Raw genomic sequence first — 25,238 nt, 5'->3', positions numbered from 1 at the left:
AATTGCTTGTAACTAACACATCTGTTTATTGAAAGAAATAATCTAATTAAAAGCACATGTTTAGATAAAAAGGTATTTTGTTTGTACCAGACTTACTGTTTGTTGTTAGTCCAACTCGATCCGACTTTTCATGTTTGTTGTAAGTCCTAAGCCAACCTGGGTTTAGTATTACTGTTATTTTAGTAACATGCAGCCCTGCAGCTAGACCGGGTTTTGAGGTTCAACAGGGCATAAAACGTTATTCGGTGGACTCATGGCCCAACCTTCCAAATTATCCCAAATTATCTTCTTAGTCCACATTTTCTTCTGCAACTTATCACCCAGAAAGGGTTCTGTTTGTTCAACAGAGTTGTCTGGGCTTATGGTTTGTTAACAAGCCAACTGTGTAAATGAAATTCAGAGGATAATTGGTGACAAACTTCCAATCCTTTTGAAATCAGCAAAAGTTCTTCTCCAAAGTGCAAGGAATAGATTTATTACTTTATTCTCCATCTTGGAAAAGGAGCATTAAGTGGACTCAAGAGAAGGGGTGTGGATGAGTTGGTCATGGCCCATGGGACCTATAGATACAAATCGTTGGCTACACAAATCCAAACAGGAACCAATTAATTCCTTCCTATTTTAAAACAAAACAATATTTTGAGGAGGTCGATAAAAGAGAATGCAGAAGGAGCTGAGGTGAAATAACTGTAAAATCATCATCTAAGCCTTGTCTTAACTATATGGGGGGTGTTTTGCTACTCGCCAATATCATTTGTTAAATTATGGGTATTTAAATCATTTGCTACTCGCCAATGTCATTTTAATCATTTCTTATTACTTCCATCCAAGTCGTTTTCTATTTGCCTCCCACTCTTCTATTTGCCCCCAACTGTTATGTTATCTTCAGATTTGGACAGCCATGTGATGCGAGGGGTAAGGGCAAGTATAAACATGTAGAAGACTAACAACACTACAATAGCATACAGCACTTGATATCAATAACACAATACAATTGTCTACTTGTCTTGATGAGCACCACAAAATTACATAAACTCCCTTGGGAGAAAAAAACAGTTACAACAAAGATAAAGGAGGAATTAACACAGCTCCTCTGCAGTAACAGCTCTCAAGTGCTTCAAAGAACATGAAAATCATGACTAAACAGCACTGGAGCCATTAAAAACAGGAAGGAAAAAACATGAATAAAAAACATAGAGATGAAACATTCTCCCTTTCTCCACTAAAAAGAGTGAAAACAAGATGCCTGTCCACTACATATCCTGGCTGTACCAGTAAAAAAAGGAAATGAGAGAGTTATTTCCGTACGGATGTCTTCTCTCCTCACTTCCTCACTTTGGTTCTTCTCACAAAGATGATCTTTGGACTAGGAAGAAGCTGAAGAACACAATTGTTCATTGTTGGCTTTGGGTCATTTTCTGTACCTGGCTGAAGTCGTACCTACAAACCAAGATGTGAATACAGAGCAATTAGGAACTACACTTCCTACTTTACAAATAATTTTGTAATCTATCCATTTTTTCTTCTGTAAACCAAATGTTGAGAACAATAATGGATAAGCAGAGAATCAGGTTTGATCATTTATCATATGTAACAAGATTGTGCAAACTGTACCCACTATAATTCAAAAGAGCCCACTCAAGTAAATGCCACTCTTTTCTGCCTTTCCCTATTTCTCAAGCATTTTCATTGGAATTGTATCATAACCCCAAATTTTCAAGGTAAAATGTTCTCTGTTGAATGTTCTATTCTTTTTTATTATTTTATAGATAAATTTTCTGTTTACTGTAGTGACATTAGAACCTGCAAAGAGACACAACAAATGTGCACATATAGATACGTATACATGTGCTACTTGCATGAAAAATAGCTATTAAGTAATAAGAACATATTATTAACATAGAAACTTCATGCCAGAGGCTAGAGATCTGGCAGCCAAGGAGAACATTTCATTCAACTTGGTTAGGAAATCTACAAATGATCTAGTTGTTTCCTTAGAAATGGGGTTGGAAAAAGTTATTCACAATGTGATTCATAGCGTCCTAACTAGATAACAATACTGGTTTGGGGTATATTGAAGTACTGGATTGCCTGCTGTCAGGCATGAGGTTTTTGTTTCTATGCTTTTGTCTTTATTTATTGCACCTTTTCTCGCAAATTTTTAATAAAATCTCTTTGATCTCATTACATATAAAAAGAAGCATTCTGCTAATATATATATATATATATATATATATATCAATTTAAATATAAAAGCTAGGTGACTCATTAAAAATAAATAAATAAATGCTAGGTGATTCTTTCCTTTTTCTAAGCATAGGTTTGCAATGTCCCAGCCCCATGCCAAATGCATTCTAAGTTTCTAACTTAAACTGGCCTGGACTTCAGTTGATATTGCCCAGGCCTATCCCAGCCTCATAATGGGGCCTTAGGCATGAGCCCAGTAGACTACCAATGGGATTATAAAAAGCTGCCTGCAATAGAAACACTTCTTGCCCCCAATAGAGGCAGCCAACTGCCAAAAGGGAAGACAGTGGGAAACATTCAAGAGAACATTAAACCAACCAAAAAGCAGCTGGCAAAAGCCTCTATTCTTCTGCTTTACCATCCTCTTCTATTCCTCTCCCTTCCTTTAGAAGCTTTTTGGCTTTTCCTACTACTAGGCACATTATTCTCAGGCAACTATATGAATTGAACCATTATTACGACCCTCTCCTCTCCATTATGACCATGTCCTCTTTAGCTAATATCTCAACTTCTTCCAACTCCTTCCCGATCCCTATCCAGTTTTGTAAATAGAACTGCTTCATGTTGAATCCAGGTGCCTATATGCAATCTCTTTTGGCCACTGCATCATGTGAGATATCCGAACTCGATACAGGCACTGATGTGGACACCGTTACCAGACATATCAATAAGACCCTGTGATTCTAACAATCTGGGACACAGATGCGGTTCTAAGTACCCTATCCAATATGCTGATCAAGTTCTATTACTTTTAGTTTCTTAAGTTATTCCCAGGTTCATAACCCTCAGGAGTTTCTAATTTTTACATATATTTCTTATGGCAAAAGAGAGTTGAAATATACTGTCTATATATTTTTATTGGAAAAAATAATGCAGAGTTTTAGGAGCTCAGAATAACATCTAAAACATGCATGTCATCATCTCCATCCCCATTGAAAACAAAGATTACTAATAAACTTCTATCCCTGCCACAACTTGCTCAACATCAGAAACACACATGCTATCCTCATCATGAAAAAATTAAAAAAAAAAAAAGAAGTTAACAGGAAAATAAAAGAATGAGAAGCAAAGAAAACTTTCTTCCTTTTAGTAGGGTTGTACACGGGTCGGTTCGGTTCGGTTGTACATATTTTTGTCAACCAAACCAACTATATCGGGTTGACTACTAAATCAATTGAAACCGACTGAAAGAAATAAAAAAACCGACTTGCAATAGAAACTATCGGTTGGTCAGTTTGTTCGGTTCAACCGAAGTGAGACCTCCTACCTCCTCTTATTGTTATTGATAGAACTTAAGCCCATAACCCAAGAAATTTTATTTGTTTCTGGTCATTTCATATACAAATCAACTTAATTCAAAACACAGTAATATAAGAAAAAGTAGTAAAAAAATAAAACATATTAGATGTAATAGAAGAAGAAAAAGTAGTAAAATAATACATAATAGATGTAGAGTCAATCCATCAAGTTATTACTGTCCAATTAGCATTAAAAAGTTCAGACTTGTCGTACCATACCCGAGGGCTAGGCCTAAGATTTCAGATTTGACTTCATACTTCCACGCTCTTTCATGTTAGCTAATAAAAAGACTTTTGTCTTTTCTGTCTTTTTTTTATCAATAACAATCACCTTCGTTAAAATAGATGGAAGCAATAACAAGATATAGGGGAGGTAAAATGACTTAACTCCCCATCAACGAATTACAAAAAAGAGAATTAGAAATTAGTCCAAAACAGAGACACCCTATTCACCTCTTGCTTAGCTAACCCATCGGTAAATGAGTTGGCATTTCTTTTCACCCAGCTGTACTTCACCTCAATGTCCCTAGAAAACCATTTGAACTTCTTCCTTTCATTGCTATATCTCCATACGGTACTATTGTCTTCCTTTAGCCATCTAACCACCACCTCCAAATCACCTTCAAGGACCAATCTTCTAATGTTCAAATGCCTTGCTCTTTGGATTCCTTCAAAAACCGCAAAGATCTCAGCCCTGAAGGAGTCCCCTTCTCCAATTGGGCCTGAATACAAGGCCAGAATAGACCCTTCCTCATTCCTAAAGACAACCCCAATCCCAGACAGCCTTGGATTTCCAAAACTATTCCCATCAAAGTTCAGTTGTATGAATCCAGAGGGTGGGGAAGTCCACATGGGGCTAGAAATCCTCTTAACTTGAGCAGAGTTTGCTATCTCTTTCCAATTTCTCAGCAAGTCAGTCATGGAAAAGTCTGTAAAAAGGTCCAATGATTTTAGCCAGTGAACCACCCTTAGTTGTATCAAATCTGTTAAGCTCTCAGCTGTTCTTTCCTTGTCTCAAAATATACAAGAGTTCCTTTCTTCCCATAAGGACCAACAAACTGCTGCCCTGATGCATCTCCACATAATCCTCCCTTCTTTTCTGTGGCCAACTGAAAAAGGACGAAGAGAATAAACTGTTCAAATTCAAAGGGGGGTTCCAATTACACCTAAAAAGGGAGAAAACCCACTCCCAAATAGATTTAGCAAACAAGCAAGTAACCACAAGGTGGTGGCCAGTTTCCCCATCAACCTTGCAGAGAGAACATCAATTTGGGGACAAATAAGAATTGGGCCTCTTTCTTTGAAGCAGGTTTGAAAAGATGGAACTGGGACATGAGAGCATCATTCATATGGTCGGTTCAGGTCAGTTTACTTTGGTTTACAAAATTATAACCTGTAACCGAACCGATCAGTCGGGTTATGCATATTTCTAAACCAAAACCGACCACAACAAATCGAGTCAGGCCGATCTGGTCGGTTTTTGACATTCTTTGAACAGCCCTACCCTTTAGACTGTTCTCACAAATTGACCTATACAAGAAAACCCAGTGTCAATGGTAGGGGTGCAAATGGATCGAATCATGATCCGATCCAATCCTATTTGGTCGAATTCGGATCACCCCCTGGTCGGATCTTCGGACCGGACTCGAATCCCCCTCCCTATCCGATCCAAGGAGATCCGATCCGATGTGTTATATATTTATAAATATATATATAGTACATATATATATATGTTATTTATTTATTTATAAATATATTATTTATATTTTACTTTTATAAATTTGTTTATTATTTATTTTTTATAAAAAGCATGTATATATATGATCAAAATAATTAAAAATACTTGTATTTTTTGTTTTTTCTTTATTTAAATTGGTATGTTTTATTTTTCTTTTAATAATTTATTATGTTTTAAAGAAAACAAGTCGGATCAAGTCATATCCGATCGGATCGGATCCGACATGAACAGTGTTGGATCGGATTCGAATATACCCTGATTCGAATCCAATCCGGTCCATTTGCATCCCTAGTCAATGGGCCAGCAAGCCATTATGTTGACATAGCCTAAAATGCACAATCTACTCCTTGGACATACTCCTGCATTTTGCTTCCTGAACTAATTCTTTCTTTCAATTATCTTAAAACATAATGACCTTAAAATAAACAGCATGAGTTAGATATGTTTTTCCAAAAATCAAAAACTGCATTTAGAGAATCTCTCATATAAAAATAAGTGAACTTCAATAAAAAGTGTGGTAACTGGGTGATGAATGGAATTGTGACAAGAAAACAAATTGGAGAAATAAATAAAAAGTAACAATCAAGTGAGGAGCATAACCTCATATTGTTCAAGCAGAGATGTAAATAATGTTGAAATTCCACGGATTGCTAATTTCTGTCCAACACAAACACGTGCACCAGAACCAAAAGGAAGAAATGCTTCATTTGCATTTGGGTCATTTACAACAAACGAGCCATCTCCTGCACCAGCAAGATCCTTAGCAGCTCCTGCAGATGAAAACAAGATTAGCCATAAATGGAACATGTTAACTTTCATGATCATGTTTTATAGCTATGATAGCCACAACCCAATAATGGCAGTTAAAGCTTCTGCTGTGAGACTACAGAAGATCATAATCATGAGAAGAAAGAAGGTTGCCAGTTGCCACCTTATTCACCCAGTGTTATGGGGCCATTATATAAGTTAATTAACATATTAGTAGAGACTTCCAAAATTTTGGTGAGGGGACATGCTCCCCAACCTCTGGCATTGTGGTTTAAGTAATACATAGCTTACAATTAACATATTTGTAGAGACTTCCAAAGTTTTAATGGGGGAGCCATGCTCCCAGACTCAGGCCTCTGCCCTTGTATACACATACATTGGAAGGTGAAACATAACATGGGCATTGAAATTTACTTTAAGTAATGCGTAGCTTAAGCAAATCAATAGAATCAGTTTGAGCCTATACTTCAAATACCGAGCATGAGAACTCTTACTGAAAAATGAGGTAATAAAAGCAATATTTTCTTTTCTTTTTTTTCTTTCTTTTATTTTCTGTAATTTCATAATGCTAAATTAATTCTAACTTGCCAGGATGCAAGTTCAAGACCTGTGCATGGCATTTTAGGCATTGAATCACCAGTCTTCACCACCTTGGACAAGAAACGATATGGATTAAACTGGCTAGCATCACTTCCCCAACAAGAATCATCTATCTGCACTAATTGGACAGGGACAACCAGAATTGTGCCAGCTGGTACAGTAATACCTGTTTTAAGCTTGAGGTCTTGGAAGAAATCACAGAAGATCAGTAACCATAAAAAAGCAACAGAACAAGTATGAAAATCTGGTAAAGCAGTAAAGCATTATAAGGATGCTTGAAAAAAAATATACAATTTTAGAAAGTACAACAAAACAAATATCAAGTGAGAACTTTGGAGACAAGTGTGAAATCATTTCAATTTTTCTGCTTGGGCTTACCTGCATTTTCTTTTTTTTTTTTGATAAATAAATAGAACATTTTATTAATTTGGAAATATTAGCACATAAGCAGCCCTTGGAGAGGCACGAACTGCAATCTCTCCGCTAAAGAAGAAAACAAAAGCAATAAGTTACAGTTGTGCCCAATACAAAACTTCCCTGCATTTTCATACAATGGTTCAACTAAATGGATTTTTTAGAATGTTAAAACAATTCAGAAATCAGTTTGTTTCTTCAATAACTAATTTAAAAAAAAAAAAAAAAAATCTGTTTCCAATTAGAGATGAGGACAATTGTCTAAATCACAGTACAAAATCCAGCTCATTTTATAAACATAACCTACACATAAGTTCCTTTTCTCCTAATCAAGTTCATTAAGCAAATCTTTTCCTTGACATATGGAGAAAAATTATCCTCCAATGAAAAAATTTCTATAATTGGATGCTCAATGTTAGGATCCATTTGAATGTTATCTGCTTATCAGAATAAATCAAACGAAGTTAAAGTTAATTTTTCCCAGGCTCCATATGAGAATGTATTTTTAAACTAATCCCAACTCTACCACAATTACCAGGTGAAAGAATAATAATACTAGGCCATTACCAAATGTTGGTCCCAGTTATTCTGGGGTCTTGGAAGGGGTATACTGTCCTAACAATAACAACAACAACAGTAACCAGAAACCAAGAAGGTGATGTCGATGATGATTAAACTTCTTGGGGACCCACCGATGTCTTTCTCCTTAATTCCTAATACAGCTTACTTTCCTCACAAGACCTAGCCACCATATTTTTCTCCATACCTCCTAAATGGGCCACTGGCCACACAGAGTCCTCTATAATTACCTATTGAGTCATTTGAATATTGTGCCATTAGCCTCCATCTGTTAGTACAGATAGGTCCCACACAATTGTCTTCCTAATACTACCTGTCAGTCTTTAACTGGGTACCAGTATCAGTTGCTAAAAGGCTAGAGAAGTTAATGAGGGACTTCCTATGAGAGCCTGGAGAGTCCTAGAGAGATTATCTCATCAACTAGGAAACAATGTGCAAAGATAGAAAAAAAAAGGAGGGTTAGGAGTAGGAAAGGGTGGTGCAAAGGAATTTTGCTTCACTTGCTAAGTGGCTTTAGAAATTTCCTCTGGAGCAAAAATAATATGTTGCACAAAGTTATTGCTAGCATACATGCCTGGGATGTTAATGATTGGGATGGTGAGGTGGCTAATAGGGCATTGCTCTCCTCTACTTGGAAAGCCATGTCTTTCTTATGTCATCTCTTCTTTCAGCATATTCTTATGACACTATTGCCAGATAAGTTCTGAGAGGATCTTCGGTGGAGGGATAGACCGCTTAAGGATCAGTTTCATACCATTTACTCAGATATCCCAGAACAAGCTTTTGCCTATTTTCCATTTGGCTTCTCCCTCAATTACTGGCCATTCTTGGGATCTGGGATTTGGGAAAGGTTTGAGGGAGTTTGAACATGCTCAAATCGATGAACTTCTTCTTAACCTTCTAGAGGGAACCTTCTAGATCCCTCAAAACCCAAATCAAGAATTTGATCCCTTTCTCCCTTGGGCACTTTTTCTTGCGCTTCCTTCTTGACTTGGCCTTTCAGTCACTTCCTGTACATCCATTTCTTGTTAGCTCCATCTAGACTTTTTTGCCAGGAGGTATATAATATGAAAATCAACACCTGTGAGATATTGCAGAAAAGGAGGTCTAATCAGTGTCTTTCACCTCACAAGTGCTTTCCTTGTAATGCAAGTGGGAAATTCACATCCCATCTGCTAATTTCCTGCCTATTCGCCTCCAGCATAAGGAATAATTTCTCACTCTCTTTGGTTGTAGATGGTCCCCACTAGGATATGTGAGGAGCATTTTCTTGACTTCTTTCCTTAACCCACCAAAGAAAAAGGGAAAGATTTTGTGGAGATGCACTTGGATGGTATCTTTTGGACTCTTTTGGGAAGAGGATAATGAAAGAATACTTAATGAGAGGATAATGTCCAAGGAAGCAATCATAGAAAACATTGCAATAAGTGGTACACTGGATTAAAACATAAAATTTGTTAGCAGATTACAATGGATAATATCCTAAGAGGATGCATTTTGTAGCTCATTCTTCACCATCAAGGAAAATTACACAAAGGTTTTTAAACCACCAGCTGTAGATGAAGTGAAGTTCAATTTTGGTGGATGCTGCTTAGGCAACCCAGGCATTTCAGGTATTGGAGGTGTATTTAGGGACTGCCAAGGGGAGGTAATTGCAAAATATTCAGGCTCCATAGGCCATGGGGATTCTAAAGGGCTGAGGCCTTGGCTGTTTTATAGGGGCCTGGGTTGGGAAAAAGGGCTAAACATGAGAAACCTAGTGGTGCAGGAGATTACAAGACTGTTGCGGGCTGTTTAAAGGAAAAAAACAAAGAAACATGGCAACACAGGCTCTAAGGGAAACTAAGCATTTAGCAAGGCAATTCGTTGTTTCAGTTGTTTGGGTACCTAGATCAGCAAAATATTTGACTGACTCATTTGCTCAAGAGGGGTAATTAGGGAACAGCTATTTTGTGCAGTAACCAATGAAAGTTGTATGTAGAGATATATAGGCAAATATGGGTAGGGTTAGGTAGAGAAAGCTAGCCCAACAAAATGGCCATTCCTCGTTGCGCCTAATATCTTTTACCATTATTAATAAAACTTCAAGGTCCACAATAAAGACAGTGAGAAAGAGAGAGAGAGAGAGGAAAAATAAAAGAGGTTTGTTCTATTTTCTAAAACAACACTCTTACATTAAAAATAGGGGCTCCATTCCTTGTTCTTTTTCTCTTTATAGTATTCTCTATCTAAAATTTTATTAATATAAAATTATAGCTTTCTTAAGTTGCTAATTTGACATAAAATTGCTCTATCAAATAATTATTTCGTTACAGTGTGATATTTGAAATATTGAAATTAGTAGATTTACAATGATTAATCTTTTAGATATGATAATTTGCCATGTTTTGATAGGAAAGTAAATGTCATTAGTAAAGAGCATTATTGCTTCTCTGATTTAGTGCATGCTGATTGGTATATAAAATCAAGGAACTAACAACCGATAATTTAGTTTTTACATTGTAAAATACTATATGCTAACCACTTATAGTTGGGATAAGGGTTGGATGATGATGATGATGAATCATAATAAAATGCCTTCTCCTAGGCAACACCTAGGTGCCTAAATGAGTATGCAACAAGCTGCTCCATTGCTGCCTACAATCACCTTTACACCTCGACAACTATGGCAGAAATTGATACTAGTATTTTTTTTTTTTTTGAAAAAAAAAAGGTAAGGTAAATTTATTCAAGATGAAAGAAACATACAATTAAAGGGAAGCTCTTGATACAAGAAGCCCCAAAGGGACTGCTCAAAGCTCCCATAGATTGGCAGAATTAAGCATCATAAACATGTTCTGATTACAAAACACAGGGGTAACAGACAGCCACAATGCTAGTATGTGGTTGGTAATCAAACAAAACCAAAGGAAAGACACATTGTGGTTCGATAAACTATAAGTGAAGCTACTTTTTGTTTTTTTCAGAAAAACTAGAACTGAAGCTACTGTTTGTTTTTTATTATATATTTGCAGTTCTTTTATCAATATTATATATTTGTAGCTTGTTCATGAATCATGGCTTGTAGGCACTAAATGTTAAGAAGAGATGAGAAAAAGGGAAGACAGTAATGGTTTTAACAATATTAGAACTTTGGAGTTTGGTCTTCCATCTTCGATGGTTTAACAAAATGAAATGCCACTCTGCCTGAGTCTGCCTCAATACCCAATGTGCTGTAATACCTAACTAGACCGCCAATCAAACAGATAACCAGAGAACTATCCAGTTTCCAAATATGAACCATCACTTGGCTTATATCATTTACCCCAAATGAAAGAGTAGAAGGATTTCTCAATTCCTTTCCAACCAGGAGCCCACCCAACATTTACAGAAGGCAATTACCCAATGTCAGCTATCTTAGGTCTTGGAAGGGGTAAACTGGATACATACCTAGGAACTTTTTTGCTTAGTGGCCACTCTCAGGTAAGGTGCTATGACCAGGAGCCCACCCAACATTTACAGAAGGCAATTACCCAATGTCAGCTATCTTAGGTCTTGGAAGGGGTAAACTGGATACATACCTAGGAACTTTTTTGCTTAGTGGCCACTCTCAGTTAAGGTGCTATGAGATGGTGAACGACAAGGTATAAGGGTTCCCAAACTTAGGGTAAAATGGTAAATGTCCATAACTGGGAACTTGAAAAGGTGGGAACCCTTTTACTAAGCTTCAGAGTTATTCGCCCCATGCTGGTATGCCTAATAAGTTGTTCTGGAATTGGAAGAAGTTAGGCACCTTCTCCATCAAGTCTCTGGTTAGAGAAATGGTTATCTCTAGTAGGAGGAGCTTTCCTTGTAAGGTTGTTCAAAATCAGTATACCTTCAAAGACTATAGTTTCGATGACTATGCTAAACAATTGTCTGGCAAAAGACAATCTTATAAAAATAGACAGACATCCCTAACACTGGCTGTACATTCTGCAACTACCAAGGGAAGTCTGCTGACCACTTTAATTCACTATCCTTGCAGCAGGAATATCTGGCCTTTCTTAATTCCTTAAATTGGGTTTTCCCTAGGACTGTAGTGGAGTCCTTGGAAGAAAGTGTGAAGATTAGCAGTAGTTATTCGGACCATCTGGATGGGATGGAGCACCAAGCACTAGAATATTTGAACTTATTCTTTCTCAAAAAAAAACGAAAATGAAAACAAAAAACAAAAAAAAAAAAACACCAGCTATTGTTTAAAAACATTGGTACATTACTGAGTGACAATGAGACCCAAAAGACTTTCTAAGCTTAAACTTGTCAGTTGACCTTTTAAGCTAGATAATAAGCCTAGGAAGAACTCGACTCTAAGAATTCAGTATCAAAACCCAAGTTTTTCAACCATTCTCCATATCAAAGAGAGATGAGAAGTTAATTCCACACGTTTCAAGTAGATAAAATTGACTGATTGTATGGTACAAGCTTGAACTAGGATCCTAAAAGTAGTTAGAGAGGAAAGGGGGAAGAACAGAAGTTCTACACTTTAAGGATGAAATATGGAGGACACAGAGGGTCAGAAATTATCATCATAATGATGGAAAAGGTTTTTTTTATTGATATGGAAATGGTAAGATTTCAGTTCATAAGAACGAACTCGAACAGCATCCTCAGTATAAGTGTCCTTGAAGTGGAAAACAGAAAAGAACATTCAAAGGAAATTTTGCACGAGATGTTACTTCATGAAACTTTCAATTCAACCAATAACAATTCCATGATGCAATGAAGTAAACTCCATAAATGGGTGAAGAATGTCCATTCACCCTTGTTAAATTAGTACCGTGTTTCAGAGAACATCTTTGAAGCAGCGGTCCTGCTGGCAGAAGACGAGCAGATTCATATACAGTGGCCAATAAAAAGTGCATCTTATCAACATTCTGCAATTCTGGGTTAGATGATTCTCTGCGCATCATAATTATCTCCGAGTAGATCTGCAACAAATAAATTTGTACCAAAAAGCAAAAATAAGAAGTCATGAAGGAATAATTGCTCTACTCAACATGCTTTTTTATCTCATTTATTTATCATGCAAACCTAAACATCTTTTATATGAAAAACTACCATGTAAGATTTTACTGCCAAATATGCATTTTTTTCTATACTATCAAAACAAATACTAAATCAAGTTTTTATTTGTGGAAATTAAGTAAATTCAGTTAGGGGCCATTGCTTGGGCTGACAAGCATGAAAAAGCAGGTTCAAGTCTGAAAGCGGGCACATTGTGCCAAAAAAAAAAAGCCAAATGTTAGGTCCATATCCATTCTACCCCTCCTGTTGAAATAATTTAGTTATTTGTGTTAGGGTCTGTTTGGCAAGTTAAAGCGTTTTTTATTTTCTGTTATTTCTGTTATTGTAGTACTCACTTCCAGCAGGGGCACAAGAGTATTTTCCCTTCTTATTTTTGCCGCCCTATATAATATAATAGAAGCTGGCGCCGCTAGCACTGTTGTATTGCTCCAAACCTTTTCTTCTTCCTTTCTTCTTCTTTTCTCTCTTCTTCCCTTCTCTTCTCTACTTCCTCGTATTTCAATCGGATTTATTGCCAAGATGGTATCAGAGCAAGGCTGTTGAATCTGGGCGACCAAGTTTTTTCTCTTCAAGTTGCTGAATCTGGGCTGATCAAACCAGATCTGCAACAGGTACAACCCTAAAGTTTTCTTTCTTCTTTTATTTCTTTCCTTGGTCGTGTACCAAGTGGAGAATAAATGAATCCAAACCACTGAATGTCGGCAGACTTTTGTGAGGGTTATTTTTTTTTATTTGTTGGATCATTCGATCCTGTACCTATGAAAAGGTGACTGTAGGTCATAAATGACCTGTTTTCTCTGCTCATTAGTCTGATTTCATGTGTGTTAGGATCTCTCTTATTGGTTAATGCTGTGGTGGAACTTACTGGAAAACCAGTAGGTTGGAACTGTTCTTCATGCAGATCTAAAAATCAGTCTCGTCATAGTTCTTCTTTGGAAATTGATGCTGTTTTTTGTGCTCAGATTAAGTCTAGAACTGAATTGTTGTGTGTGGAGCTTTTGTCGATATAAGGAGGGATCCTAAGTTGAGAGTTTAGATCAAAAAACCTTGTGTTTACCATGTCGTCTAAGAATTCTGCTACTTCAGAGATTTCAGGGAGCCACAATGGAGTGAGTGGAGGAATGGATATGAATTTCCCCATGGTTGTTATTCCCTTTGATGGTTTGAACTACCTTGAGTGGTCTAGGGGAATAAAACTCTACATCACTACTAAGGAGAAAATAGGATACATCAATGGGAGAGTGAAGGAACCGAAGAACGGAAGTGCTGAATATGATAGGTGGAACCAAGAGAATAGTATGGTGATGTCATGGCTCTTGGTTTCCATGCTGCCACAAGTAAGGAAGACTTTTATGTGGGTTGGAACTGCTTGTGAGATATGGGAACAAGCAAAGTCCACCTATTCGGAGCAGAGACACTATGCCAAGATATACCAACTGCAAGCTGAATCCTCTACTTACAAGCAGGGGGAGAGGAGTCTCTTGATGTACTATTCTGATTTGACATCGATATGGAAAGAACTTGATCACTACCAGAATGTGAATTGGAAGTGTGATGAAGATGCAAAGGCGTATAAGTCACTTGTATCTCAGCAACGGGTCTTTGCCTTCCTCCTAGGGCTGAATCCTTCATATGAATCCATCAGGGTGCAGATCTTGGGTAGTAAAGACTTGCCATCAGTTCAGGAGGTGTATGCCTTAGTGCAGTCAGAAGAGAGTAGAATAAGTGTGATGAATTGTGTAGAGGGGGAGTCAGTTGGCCTAGCTGTCCGGGGAAATTCAGATACAAATGTCGGAAGTGCTTTTAAGAAAGGTGACTCCCAGAAGAGAACAGATGATAAGTGTAAACTTTGGTGCACTCACTGCCAGAAGACAAGACACACTAGAGATACATGTTGGGATCTCCATGGAAAACCTAAATGGGCACAAGATTTGGGCAAGAAGTCAACACCTGATCAAGGCAAGAAACCAAGTCAGCAGAATCAGAAAAAGTATAACTCAGCTAATATGGCATCTCCAGAGACTAGTCCATTGGTAACCTAGGAGAGGCATCCCATTTCTAACCCTAAGGAAGAAATTATCAACTCCTTTCGTGACCATTTGGAATTGTATGGTAGGACTCTCCGCCAGATGGATTCTGATCCTACTCCCTCTACCTCTTTCGCGTCTACATCAGGAAACGTTGCCACTGCCTTCCATGTGTCATCTCATACCATTGATTCTCCTTGGGTTATTGACTCCGAAGCCTCAAACCACATGACCGGTAAGTCAAATTTATTTCAGACATATAACCTTCTCTCTGGGAGAGATAAAGTGAGACTAGCTAATGGTTCTTTCTCTACCATAGCTGGCCAAGGTACCATACCTCTCCCACTCAGCCTTACCCTTTCTAATGTACTACATGTTCCGAAATTACCTATAAATTTGTTGTTCATTAGTAGTATAACTCACTCCTTGAACTGTTCAGTCACTTTTTTTCCGTCTTCATGTGTGTTTCAGGATTTGGCCTCGGGGAAGATGATTGGTAGAGGAAGCATGGTGGATGGTCTCTACGTGTTGGAGAATAAAATTGGTCTTGTGGCTACAGAGTCCATGAGTTTGTCCAGTGAGAGTCAAGCCTATTTATGGCATAGTCGTCTTGGTCATCTTTCTTTTGAGTCATTAAAAGTTATGTTCCCAAAGTTGTTTGAGTCCTTGTCAGTGAGTCAGTTACAGTGTCAGACATGTCAATTGAGTAAACATTGTAAAAGTTCTTTACCTTTGAGAAATAAAAGATCTGAATTTCCATTTCATATTGTTTATTCTGATGTTTGGGGCCCTGTTACTCTACCCACTGAGGCCGGATATAAGTACTGCATTACCTTGATTGATGATTACTCTAGATACACTTGGGTTTACCCTATGCGATCTAGAGATGAAGTGCCAAAAATTGTGAAAGACTTTCAACGCATGGTGTTCACTCAGTTCCAAACTGAAATCCATATCTTCCAGTCGGACAATGCGAAGGAATACTTCCATAGTGATCTCACGGAGTTTTTTGCTTCGAGTGGGTCACTTCAACGAAGCTCTTGTGCCAGGACACCCCAACAAAACGGTGTTGCTGAACGAAAGAACTGTCACCTTCTCGAAGTAGCTTGTGGCTTATTAGTTCATATGAATGTGCCAAAACGTTTTTGGATGGATGTAGTTTTGTGTGCTACATACATCATCAACCGTATGCCATCTCGGTTACTAGAGTATAAGGCCCCACGTCAGCTTTTGTTTCCTACAGCTCCGTTGTCCACCATTCCGATGCGTGTTTTTGGGTGTTGTTGCTTTGTCCATAACTTGTCCCCTACTCGAGGTAAGCTTGATCCTCGGGCTATTCCTTGTGTTTTCCTTGGTTACCCTTTATCTCAAAAGGGGTATCATTGCTACGATCCTACCTCTCGCAAGTACTATGTCTCCATTGATGTATCCTTCTTTGAGAATCAACCTTTCTTCTCGATTTCTCCTCAGGGGGAGAGTAGGGTTGAGGAGAAACAGGCGGCTCAAACTCAACTACCTCCTTTACCCGATCCTCCTCCATTTTGAGTCTTTCATCGTCGCCATAAAAGCCAGCAGAGTTCAAGAGCCGTGGAACTTGACACTATGCAACCAACATCATCGGATTCGCTAGAGGCAGATCCGTCTCATCAGCCAGGTACACTTGCTCCTATTGATATGCTTGTTCCTCTCAATGTTGATTCCCCTGTCATCAATGATCTTGATGTTCCTATTGCTAAGAGAAAGGGTGTTAGATCTTGTACCACTAATCATCCTATCTCTAATTTTGTGTCCTATGATCACATTTCACCTTCATTTTGTGCATTCCTCTCTTCTGCGGACAATATCTCTGTTCCTAAGAATGTGGCAGAAGCTTTATCTAAACCTGAATGGACAGATGCAATGCAGGAAGAAATTGATGCAATACACAAAAATGGCACTTGGGAGTTGGTGGATCTTCCAGAAGGAAAGGAACCAGAGGGTTGCAAGTGGGTGTTCACAGTGAAACACAAGGCTGATGGAACTGTTGAAAGGTACAAGGATAGACTGGTAGCAAGAGGTTTTACACAAGCATATGGAATGGACTATGCAGAGACTTTTGCTCCAGTAGCCAAGATGAACTCTATCAAGATTCTTCTTTCATTGGCAGCAAATCTTGACTGGGAACTTCACCAATTGGACATCAAAAATGCTTTCTTGAATGGTGACTTGGAAGAGGAAGTGTACATGACCCAACCTCTAGGTTTTTGTGCCAAAGGCAATGAACAAAAGGTGTGCAGGTTAAAAAAATCTTTATATGGGTTGAAACAATCACCTCGGGCTTGGTTTAGTAAGTTCCACTTAGCAGTTCAACAGATGGGGTTCAAACAATGCCAATCAAATCACACTCTATTTGTGAAAAGAGGTGAAGGGAAAATTGCAGCTCTAATTGTGTATGTGGATGACATGGTGATCACAGGAGATTGGGAGGCTGAAATACGGAGACTAAAAAAATTCTTAGCCACCCAATTTGAGGTGAAAGATCTAGGCCCCTTACGTTATTTCCTTGGAAGTGAAGTTGCCCGCTCTCACAAGGGCATCTTTATTTCCCAACGGAAATATGTACTAGATCTACTAGAAGATACAGGCAAGTTGGGGGTAAAACCAATTGACTCACCAATTGAATCTAATCATCAACTGGGAGACGGTCAGGGAGAGTTTTTGAAAGATGTGAAGAAGTTCCAGAAAGTCGTAGGGAGACTCTTGTATTTGTCTATGACCAGGCTTGATATTGCTTATGCAGTGGGTGTCCTTAGTTAGTTCATGCACAATCCTAGGACAACTCACTTTGAAGCTACAGAGAGGATCCTTAGATACCTCAAGAAGTTTCCCGAAGCTGGTTTGTTGTTCCAGAAACATGGCCACTTAAAGGTGGAAGTATATACTGATGCTGATTGGGCAAGAGCAATTGATGACCGAAAGTCTACCAGTGTGTATTGTGCCTTTGTAGGAGGAAACCTGGTCACATGGAAAAGTAAAAAACAAAGTGTGGTGGCTAGATCTAGTGCTGAAGCAAAATATAGAGTGATGTCTCATGGGGTTGCTGAAATCATGTGGATAAGAAATTTGTTAGGTGAACTGGGTTTTGCAGTGAGCAATCCTATGTCACTCTACTGTGACAATAAAGCTGCCATCAATATTGTTGCTAATCCAGTCCTGCATGATAGGACGAAACACATTGAAGTGGACAAGCATTTTATTAGAGATAAACTTGTAAATGGAGAAATGTGTACTCCATATGTCAGCTCAGAAGAACAACTTGCAGATATCTTCACCAAAGGTCTTCATCATGTGCGGCACAATGATTTGTGTGACAAGTTGGGCATGATTAACATCTATGCTCCAACTTGAGGGGGAGTGTTGAAATAATTTAGTTAATTGTGTTAGGGTCTGTTTGGCTAGTTAAAGCGTTTTTTATTTTATGTTATTTATGTTATTGTACTCACAGCAGGGGCACAAGAGTCTTTTCCCTTCTTATTTCAGCTGCCCTATATAATATAATAGAAGTTGGCGCTCCCAGCACTGTTCTATTGCTCCAAACCTTTTTCTTCTTCCTTTCTTCTTCTTTTCTCTCCTCTTCCCTTCTCTTCTCTACTTCCTCATATTTCAATCGGATTTATTGCCAAGACCCAAAATAGCTAGGGTCATCGTTGGGTAATGACCCTTTGGAAATCAAGTCAAATCAATCAAGATACTTGTCTGCAAAAAGGAAATACAGTTTTGGATGAACTCAGATGAATGAAATGATTAAGCACCAGCTGCAAGTGGAACACTTGTTTTTTAATAAATGAGAGAAGTTTTATTAATTCAGATAAGAGAATACAATCAGCCTAGGAAGAGGCACGAGATGTTACCTCCCCCAAGGACTAAATCATATCCACTAAACAAGCCCAAGCTTGAAGCACAAATTACAAAGTAGCCCAAAACAGATCTCCCCTTGACACCCCTTGTTTGGCCAGAGAATCAGCCATTGCATTTGCTGGTCTGCTGACCCACTGAAATCTGACAGTCATATTTCTTGTCATCCATTTAACTTTCTTTAACAGATCCCTATAGCCCCAGCAAGATGTATCTGGGCTATTCCACCAGCCCACTACTACTTTGGAATCCCCTTCTACTAACAAATTGTTAACTCCAATTTGATTAGCCATTTGTATACCTTGTACCGCTGCTAGTAGCTTTGCCCTTACAGAATCGCCTTCACCCACTGGTCCTGAAAAAAGAGACAACATATTGTTATCTTTGTCTCTCAGAACCCCACCAATTCCAGACAGCCCTGGGTTACCTTGGTAGCTACCATCAAAATTCAATTTTACCATTCCATCCGGTGGGGGTTTCCAATTCACTTGTGATTTGTTCTTGGTGGATATTGTAGAAGCCACTGCTTCCCAGTTTCTCCTTAAGTCATCAAAGGAGTCGGCCAACAAATGTGAAGATTTCAACCATGAGATTGTCCTTGTCCATATGCATTCCTTGATTTCAGCAAGACTTCTTTCCTTTTCTTGAAATATTCTAGCATTTCTCTCGTCCCATAAAATCCACAAAGTAGCGGCTCTGATACATTTCCACATTAGCTTCCCTCTTTTTGTCAATCTCCCAAAAGCAGCCAGAGTGAACAGCAGCTTTACTTCAAAGGGCAAGTTCCTCCTGCACCCAAATAAGGAAGCAACCCAGTTCCAAATATTGGCAGCAAAAGGGAACACGATATCAGCAAATGGTTACAGTCCTCACCCTTCACTTTACACATAAAGCACCAATTTGGGGATAGACACATAAAAGGTTTCTTCTTTTGCAAATTTTCCACAGTATTGATCTTACCATAATAGGCTTCCCAACAGAACACATCTTGGGAGGTATTAGCCTTGACCAAACCTCTTTATCAAGGAAGACCTGAAAGGAGGGGTTAGAGCAAAGGGCTTTGAAGAAAGATGCACAAGTGAAAGAGCCAACCGGGGTTAGGGCCTAGACTCTTTTATCTGGGTTGGTGGGGTCCAAACACACTGACTCTAGAAGCAACAATAGCTCTGAAACACAATGAAGTTCTTCATCCCTTAACCCTCTTCAAAACCCGAAATCCCAATTTAAAGCCAAGGGGCAAACCAGGGGGAAGGAACCAAGAAATGGGTTTCTTTTTAAAGAGGGAGATGGAATAGAGAGAAGGGAAACGGTCTTTCAGGGGTTGAGTGCTCACCTATGTATCTTCCCAAAAAAGAAAGGAGTTTCCAGAACAAGCATCCTTACAAAACTGAGGAATTTAGGGAGAATGCCAGAGATCGCCTTCCAAGGTGTTGTGAGCAAAGCCCTTCGAGATACCCCCACATCCCAACCTGATTCAGAATAGACATGGATACTTTTCACTACTTCATGCCACAACCTCCCCCTCTCCAAGGGCCACTTACCTAAAAGAGCAAAGAGCCTCATTCTTACTCACCACATTCCCTAAGCCTAGGCCTCCTTTCTTACTCCGACTTACCACCTCCCACCTAATCAAGTGACCTTTTTTCTCTTCTCCAGGTTCCCATAAGAAGTCCCTCATCAATTTTTCCAACCTCTTTACCTCCCTCTTAGGAATTCTAAAGACTGACAAAAAATATAAAGGCAAGTTGGCTAAAGTTGCTTTAATCAGAGTAACTCTACCACCCACGAAAATATAGTTTCTCTTCCAAGATGCCAATCTTTTTTCGAATTTTTCCACCACCGGGTTCCAAAACCTAATTTCCTTTGGGTTTGCACTTAGAGGAAGTCCGGTAGGAAAGAGGCCACTGAGAGCAAGTGCATTCTAACAAGGCTGCTATACTCCTCTCTGTTCAAATGAACTCCCACAACACAGTTCATCTCAAAATTTACCTTCAAATTTGAGGCCCTCTCAAAGTGAATTATTAAATCCTTCAGATTCCGTACCTCCATTAAATCACAACATTCACAAAAGATTATTATGTCATCTGTAAATTGGAGATGGGAAACTGAAACTCTATCTCTACCTATTCTCCACCCTCTTATAGATCCGGCTCTATCTGCTTCTGAGAGGAGTCTACTAAAGGCATCGATGACTAAAGTGAAAAGAAAAGGTGACATGGGATCGCCTTGTCTCAGACCCCTACTAGCTGGGGAAAAATCATTAACTATCCCATTGACTAGGATGGAATAATGGCAATTGGAGAGGTAACCGTTTATCCATTTGCACCATTTATCCCCAAACCCACACTTCCTTAGCACAATTGACAAGAATTCCCAATCCACCAAGTCATAGGCCTTTTCAAGATCTAGTTTACACACATAACCTTGACGCCCCGATCTCCTCATTTCCTCCATTGCTATTAGAATCTGATTTACAATTTGTCTCCCCTGAACAAAAGCTCCTTGCACTTGGCTAATAAGACAAGGAAGCACCTTTTTATCCTCAAAGATAAGACCTTTGCCACAATCTTGTAAGACAAGGAACACTCAAAAGCATTCTTAATACAAATATTCTTCTACACCTTTTTTTTTAAGAAATTCAAAAGGATTTCATTAAAATAAAAGGATAATACGATCTAAAGATTCTAAAAATCTAAACAGGTGTCAAGGTGACACCCCAAAAAACTACTCTACATGGAAATAATCAACATTACAAATTAATGACCAGTGTTCAAATGTTCTTACTTTCTACTTGTAGTTTTTAATACACTAATTTAATAGCATGTCATATTCAAATTTGAATTTGAATATTGCCCTAAATGTAGCATGTATTTAAAAGTGAAACAACTTTGAATTTGAAAAGTTGCCTTAAATAGGGGAATTATTAAGAGAGAAGGAGTATTTATAAGGGATTAGGGGTTCTTTAAGAAAAGTTGTCTTAAATATAGGAGTTATTAGAGAGAGAGAGATGGAGTAATTAAAAATGAGAGAGAATGTAGATAGATTATAATATTAAAAGTTGCAATGTATTGGCCAACAATCCAAAGTATCAGTCCATACCAGGCCTGTATTGACCAACACAAACCCAATAAAAGTCCATATTGGCCCAAATAACTCCCATGCATTCCACATATCAGACCCTCATTAGAATGATACATATCGGCCAATACAACCGGATATAAGAAAAAAGGAATCCATCTACAATTGACTTGGTAAATTGAATATGGGTTGTTTTATATTAGATTATTAGTAGTGATGAAATTCATTAAATAATAAATATGAGAATGAAACACTACTCTCCAAAACTCTTGGAAGAGTAGGAGTAGGACCATAAAGAACAAACCAACCAATGGTAGATGTATAAATTCAATCTGGGAGCAACAACCATGCAAAAACAACATAAAAGAGAAGGAACTTAACAAAAAGTAAGCCAAGTAGGAAAAGAAACACCTACCTTGTCCTGTATATCTGGATGCATAACAAGCCTTGTCAAGATGTTTGCAATCAAGCCTGCCATGGTGAGGCATCCATGAAACATCATACCCATAATATTCCCACATGGTTCATCCCTTGTGATAAAATGGCCATTAAGCTCCTCTAAGAATAAGTCATCTGCCAGCAAACCACCAGAATAAGATATTGCACCCTTCGCAACTTCCTTTCCAATATGTGCCCTTTCATCATGGTGGTTTTGGTCCATTTGACCAAAGAATTTGCAAGTTTCTCTGCACAGTTGAACAATGTCTTGTGTTAAGTTTTTTAACCTTCTACACAAACACTGGTACCTCCAAAATCCTGTTTTCCAGAATGGAGGAACACTATATGATGCCCACAAATAAGCATCCTTAGCAATCATCATAAGAAGATCTTCATAAACAATTGCATCAGACCAAGCAAAGAATGCATCTCCAAAGAGCATAGAACCAAGGATGGAGAAAGCCATATGTTGGGAAACCGATCTACAATCAAGAACTTCTTTTGGCATGAGAGAATGAATTCTTTCCATGACAGAGTCCACAACTTTCAGAGTTATCATATTTGCCCTGTCAAGTAATTTCCCATTCAACTGCATTGCCAATGATTGTCTTCTCTTTTGTGCCTGTGAATGGTGAACAAGAAAAAATCAATATGACTATGTTATGAATAGAAAGAAGTACAAGAAATCACAATAGTTGAAATGCATTTCCCATTTTCAGTATGTTATGAATGGAAAGAACTAAAAGAAATCACATAGATTAGATATTTTTGGTTTCAAAAAGAGAATACAGGTTGCACATCACATGCGATGGTGTCTTATTGAAAAGGAAGTATAGTTAAGGAAATTCTAGCCATCAGTGGAGTGCGTAGTAGCCTAGGTGTTCCCTATGCATTAGAATTTCACAAGGAAAAACTAAATTCTACGTTAGCTCCCTACTTTTATATACCAATCAAAATGCATATAAATTGAAAAAATAAATGGCAACACTCCCTTTTTCTTCTCAAAACCGGATGCATACCTAACCTATGGCTTTTTTTTTTTTGCACAAATAGCGATTATCACACTTGTCACCCAAGATTTTGCAACTGCACCAAGCAATGGCCTCTGCCTTTACAACTATAGATCAATAAGAAATTGTCTTGATCCTTCATGTAGAATTTATTGTTGAAGGAAATCCTAAAACCCATATACAAATTTGTGCTTCACACTTAAGAAAATTAGATTGAAGATAAAAGGGGCATCTTATTTTAAAAGTTATGAACCAAAGGAAATAAGGAAACACAACAAAAATAATTAAATATTGATTTTCAGAGGTTAGTCTTCTGTGACTAGCATCAGCTTACAATCTTATTAAATTGCATGAAGAATAGGGTTCCTGAAATTTGAATCATGAATCATGGGATTTAATCATGATTGCTGTTCACTTTGGGATTCTAGAGTAGGATTTGAATTGTTATGTTGGTAATTTATTATGAATCAAAGAATTCTGACTGTCTTTGGAAACAAGAAGAGCTTCTTACCAGTTGAAGAAATAGTTGGTAGACGCAAATGATCAGTAAATAATAATAAAAAGAAAAAAAATTAAGGAAAAACATAAACAGTTACCTTTTCAAATGATGGAACAAAGAGACTCAACCGCCCAAATGCCAGACGGAATGTCCTTCCTGTCAAAGGCAATTTATCCTCTGCCTTTACAAGCATCTCCTTAATAAGTTCTGGATCATTTAGAGACACCAGAAGCTGAGTAGGACCCAACCATAGCCTAACAATTGATCCATATTTCTCATGTGACTTTGACAGAAAATCTGAAAGCCAAGACATGCAAGCATACATAATAAGAATCATAAGGCAAAATCATAACCAAATATAAATAAAATGAATAACCGATTCACCCCTACTAGAAGCAGCATCATTAATTTCTTAACCATCTAATGAGTTGTATACCAGAGGAATCTAAATAGACCAAAAGAAATCAGAAATAACTTCTATCCCAAAACCACACCAGATCGCGAAATAACACAACTAAATTAGTTTGTCGTGATTCATATGGTAATCTAAAATGATAATACAACAGAACAGATCTCTTTCTGTTTAGAATGGTGACGAAGTAGCAAATTAGACTAATAACTAAGTGATATCATTACAAAAGAGGGGGGGAGGGGGGCCAACTTCGAACTTAACACCAAACAAGCATGACTATTTGAAGTTGATGACAGAAGAAATCCACTCAGTAAACAGGAGAGATTTGGGAGAGATAGACTATAAATAAAACAAATAAATAACTCTTCGACATAAGATTTAGAATGAAATGAATCCCACGAGAATTTTCAAAGAATAAGTATTCCACAGCTTAAAACAAACAGTATTCCAATTCAACAGTAAACACCAGACCAAACCAACCATAAACAGTAAAATTAAGACCCACCAATGAGATTACCACCAGAATTGGCTCCAGAAATCAACTTCAAATGCCCGTAAAGGGACGGGCATGGAGGACCAGGGATCTTGCTCCCATTCGCCCATAATCTCACCAACCTGATAACTTTCCCGAGCAGAAGAGAAGTAATCAATATGAGAAAAAGCCATGACAAGGCATTGATTTCCCTCGCTACAAAATCGCTGAACAATGGAGAATCTCCTTCAGCTCTGCAAGTCCCAGATCCCAACTGGTCCCTCTTCCAGATAAACCCTAGCATACTGCCCGGAGCTTCACAGGTTGTCATCTGAAGCATCTCATACCCCTTAATGCCGGAAAACAAAAACCTCCGTATCCTTCAGAGAATTTCAGCTCTGGATATCAACTCTCAAAGCGCTCTCTCCCTCTCCACTCTCCAGTAATTATTATTCTGGGAAGATGAGCCGAATTGTGAACTTCTCTGATTGGTGGAACGAAGGCCCTATAATAATTTCAACGATCTTGGGGCCCACGGTTGTGATCTTCATCAGAGAAGCTTATCTGATGCCAATCTAACGGTCGAGAAACATTCATCATGTGTAGGGCCCAGTGTTCCTCCTCTGCGACCCAGAGTTTAACGTGGATTATGGAGAATCCCAGGACCAGGAATGGCCGGAGAAGGGATCCACATGTTTGCCACGTCACTGTCTCATTA

General features: G+C 38.2%; 1 protein-coding gene across 1 annotated transcript; it reads right to left on the bottom strand.

The window, feature by feature from the left end:
* Nucleotides 1-934: 934 nt before the first annotated feature.
* On the bottom strand, nucleotides 935-24,996 carry LOC104588268 (cytochrome P450 734A1-like). The gene is made up of 7 exons (XM_010246123.2): nucleotides 24,554-24,996; nucleotides 23,734-23,933; nucleotides 22,105-22,749; nucleotides 12,443-12,593; nucleotides 6,659-6,835; nucleotides 5,884-6,053; nucleotides 935-1,440 (listed from the first exon to the last, which is right to left on the bottom strand). The coding sequence occupies exons 1-7, from the start codon at nucleotides 24,858-24,860 to the stop codon at nucleotides 1,324-1,326; spliced, it is 1,767 nt and encodes a 588-aa protein (XP_010244425.1). The 5' UTR covers nucleotides 24,861-24,996; the 3' UTR covers nucleotides 935-1,323.
* Between the last annotated feature and the right edge of the window lie 242 nt (nucleotides 24,997-25,238).

Source organism: Nelumbo nucifera, chromosome 7, assembly GCF_055504915.1.
Source record: "Nelumbo nucifera cultivar China Antique chromosome 7, China Antique-T2T, whole genome shotgun sequence".
NCBI classification, from domain to species: Eukaryota; Viridiplantae; Streptophyta; class Magnoliopsida; order Proteales; family Nelumbonaceae; genus Nelumbo; species Nelumbo nucifera.
This window is presented reverse-complemented; position numbering and strand designations above follow the sequence as displayed.

Excerpts from the sequence above, each read along its gene's own strand:
- LOC104588268 (XM_010246123.2), bottom strand. The coding sequence starts at position 24,860 with ATGCTTCAGATGACAACCTGTGAAGCTCCGGGCAGTATGCTAGGGTTT. Across the intron at positions 22,750-23,733 it reads TTGTTCCATCATTTGAAAAG|GCACAAAAGAGAAGACAATC; the intron begins GTAACTGTTTAT and ends CACCATTCACAG. Across the intron at positions 6,836-12,442 it reads AAGATGTTCTCTGAAACACG|ACCTCAAGCTTAAAACAGGT; the intron begins GTACTAATTTAA and ends ATTTCTTCCAAG.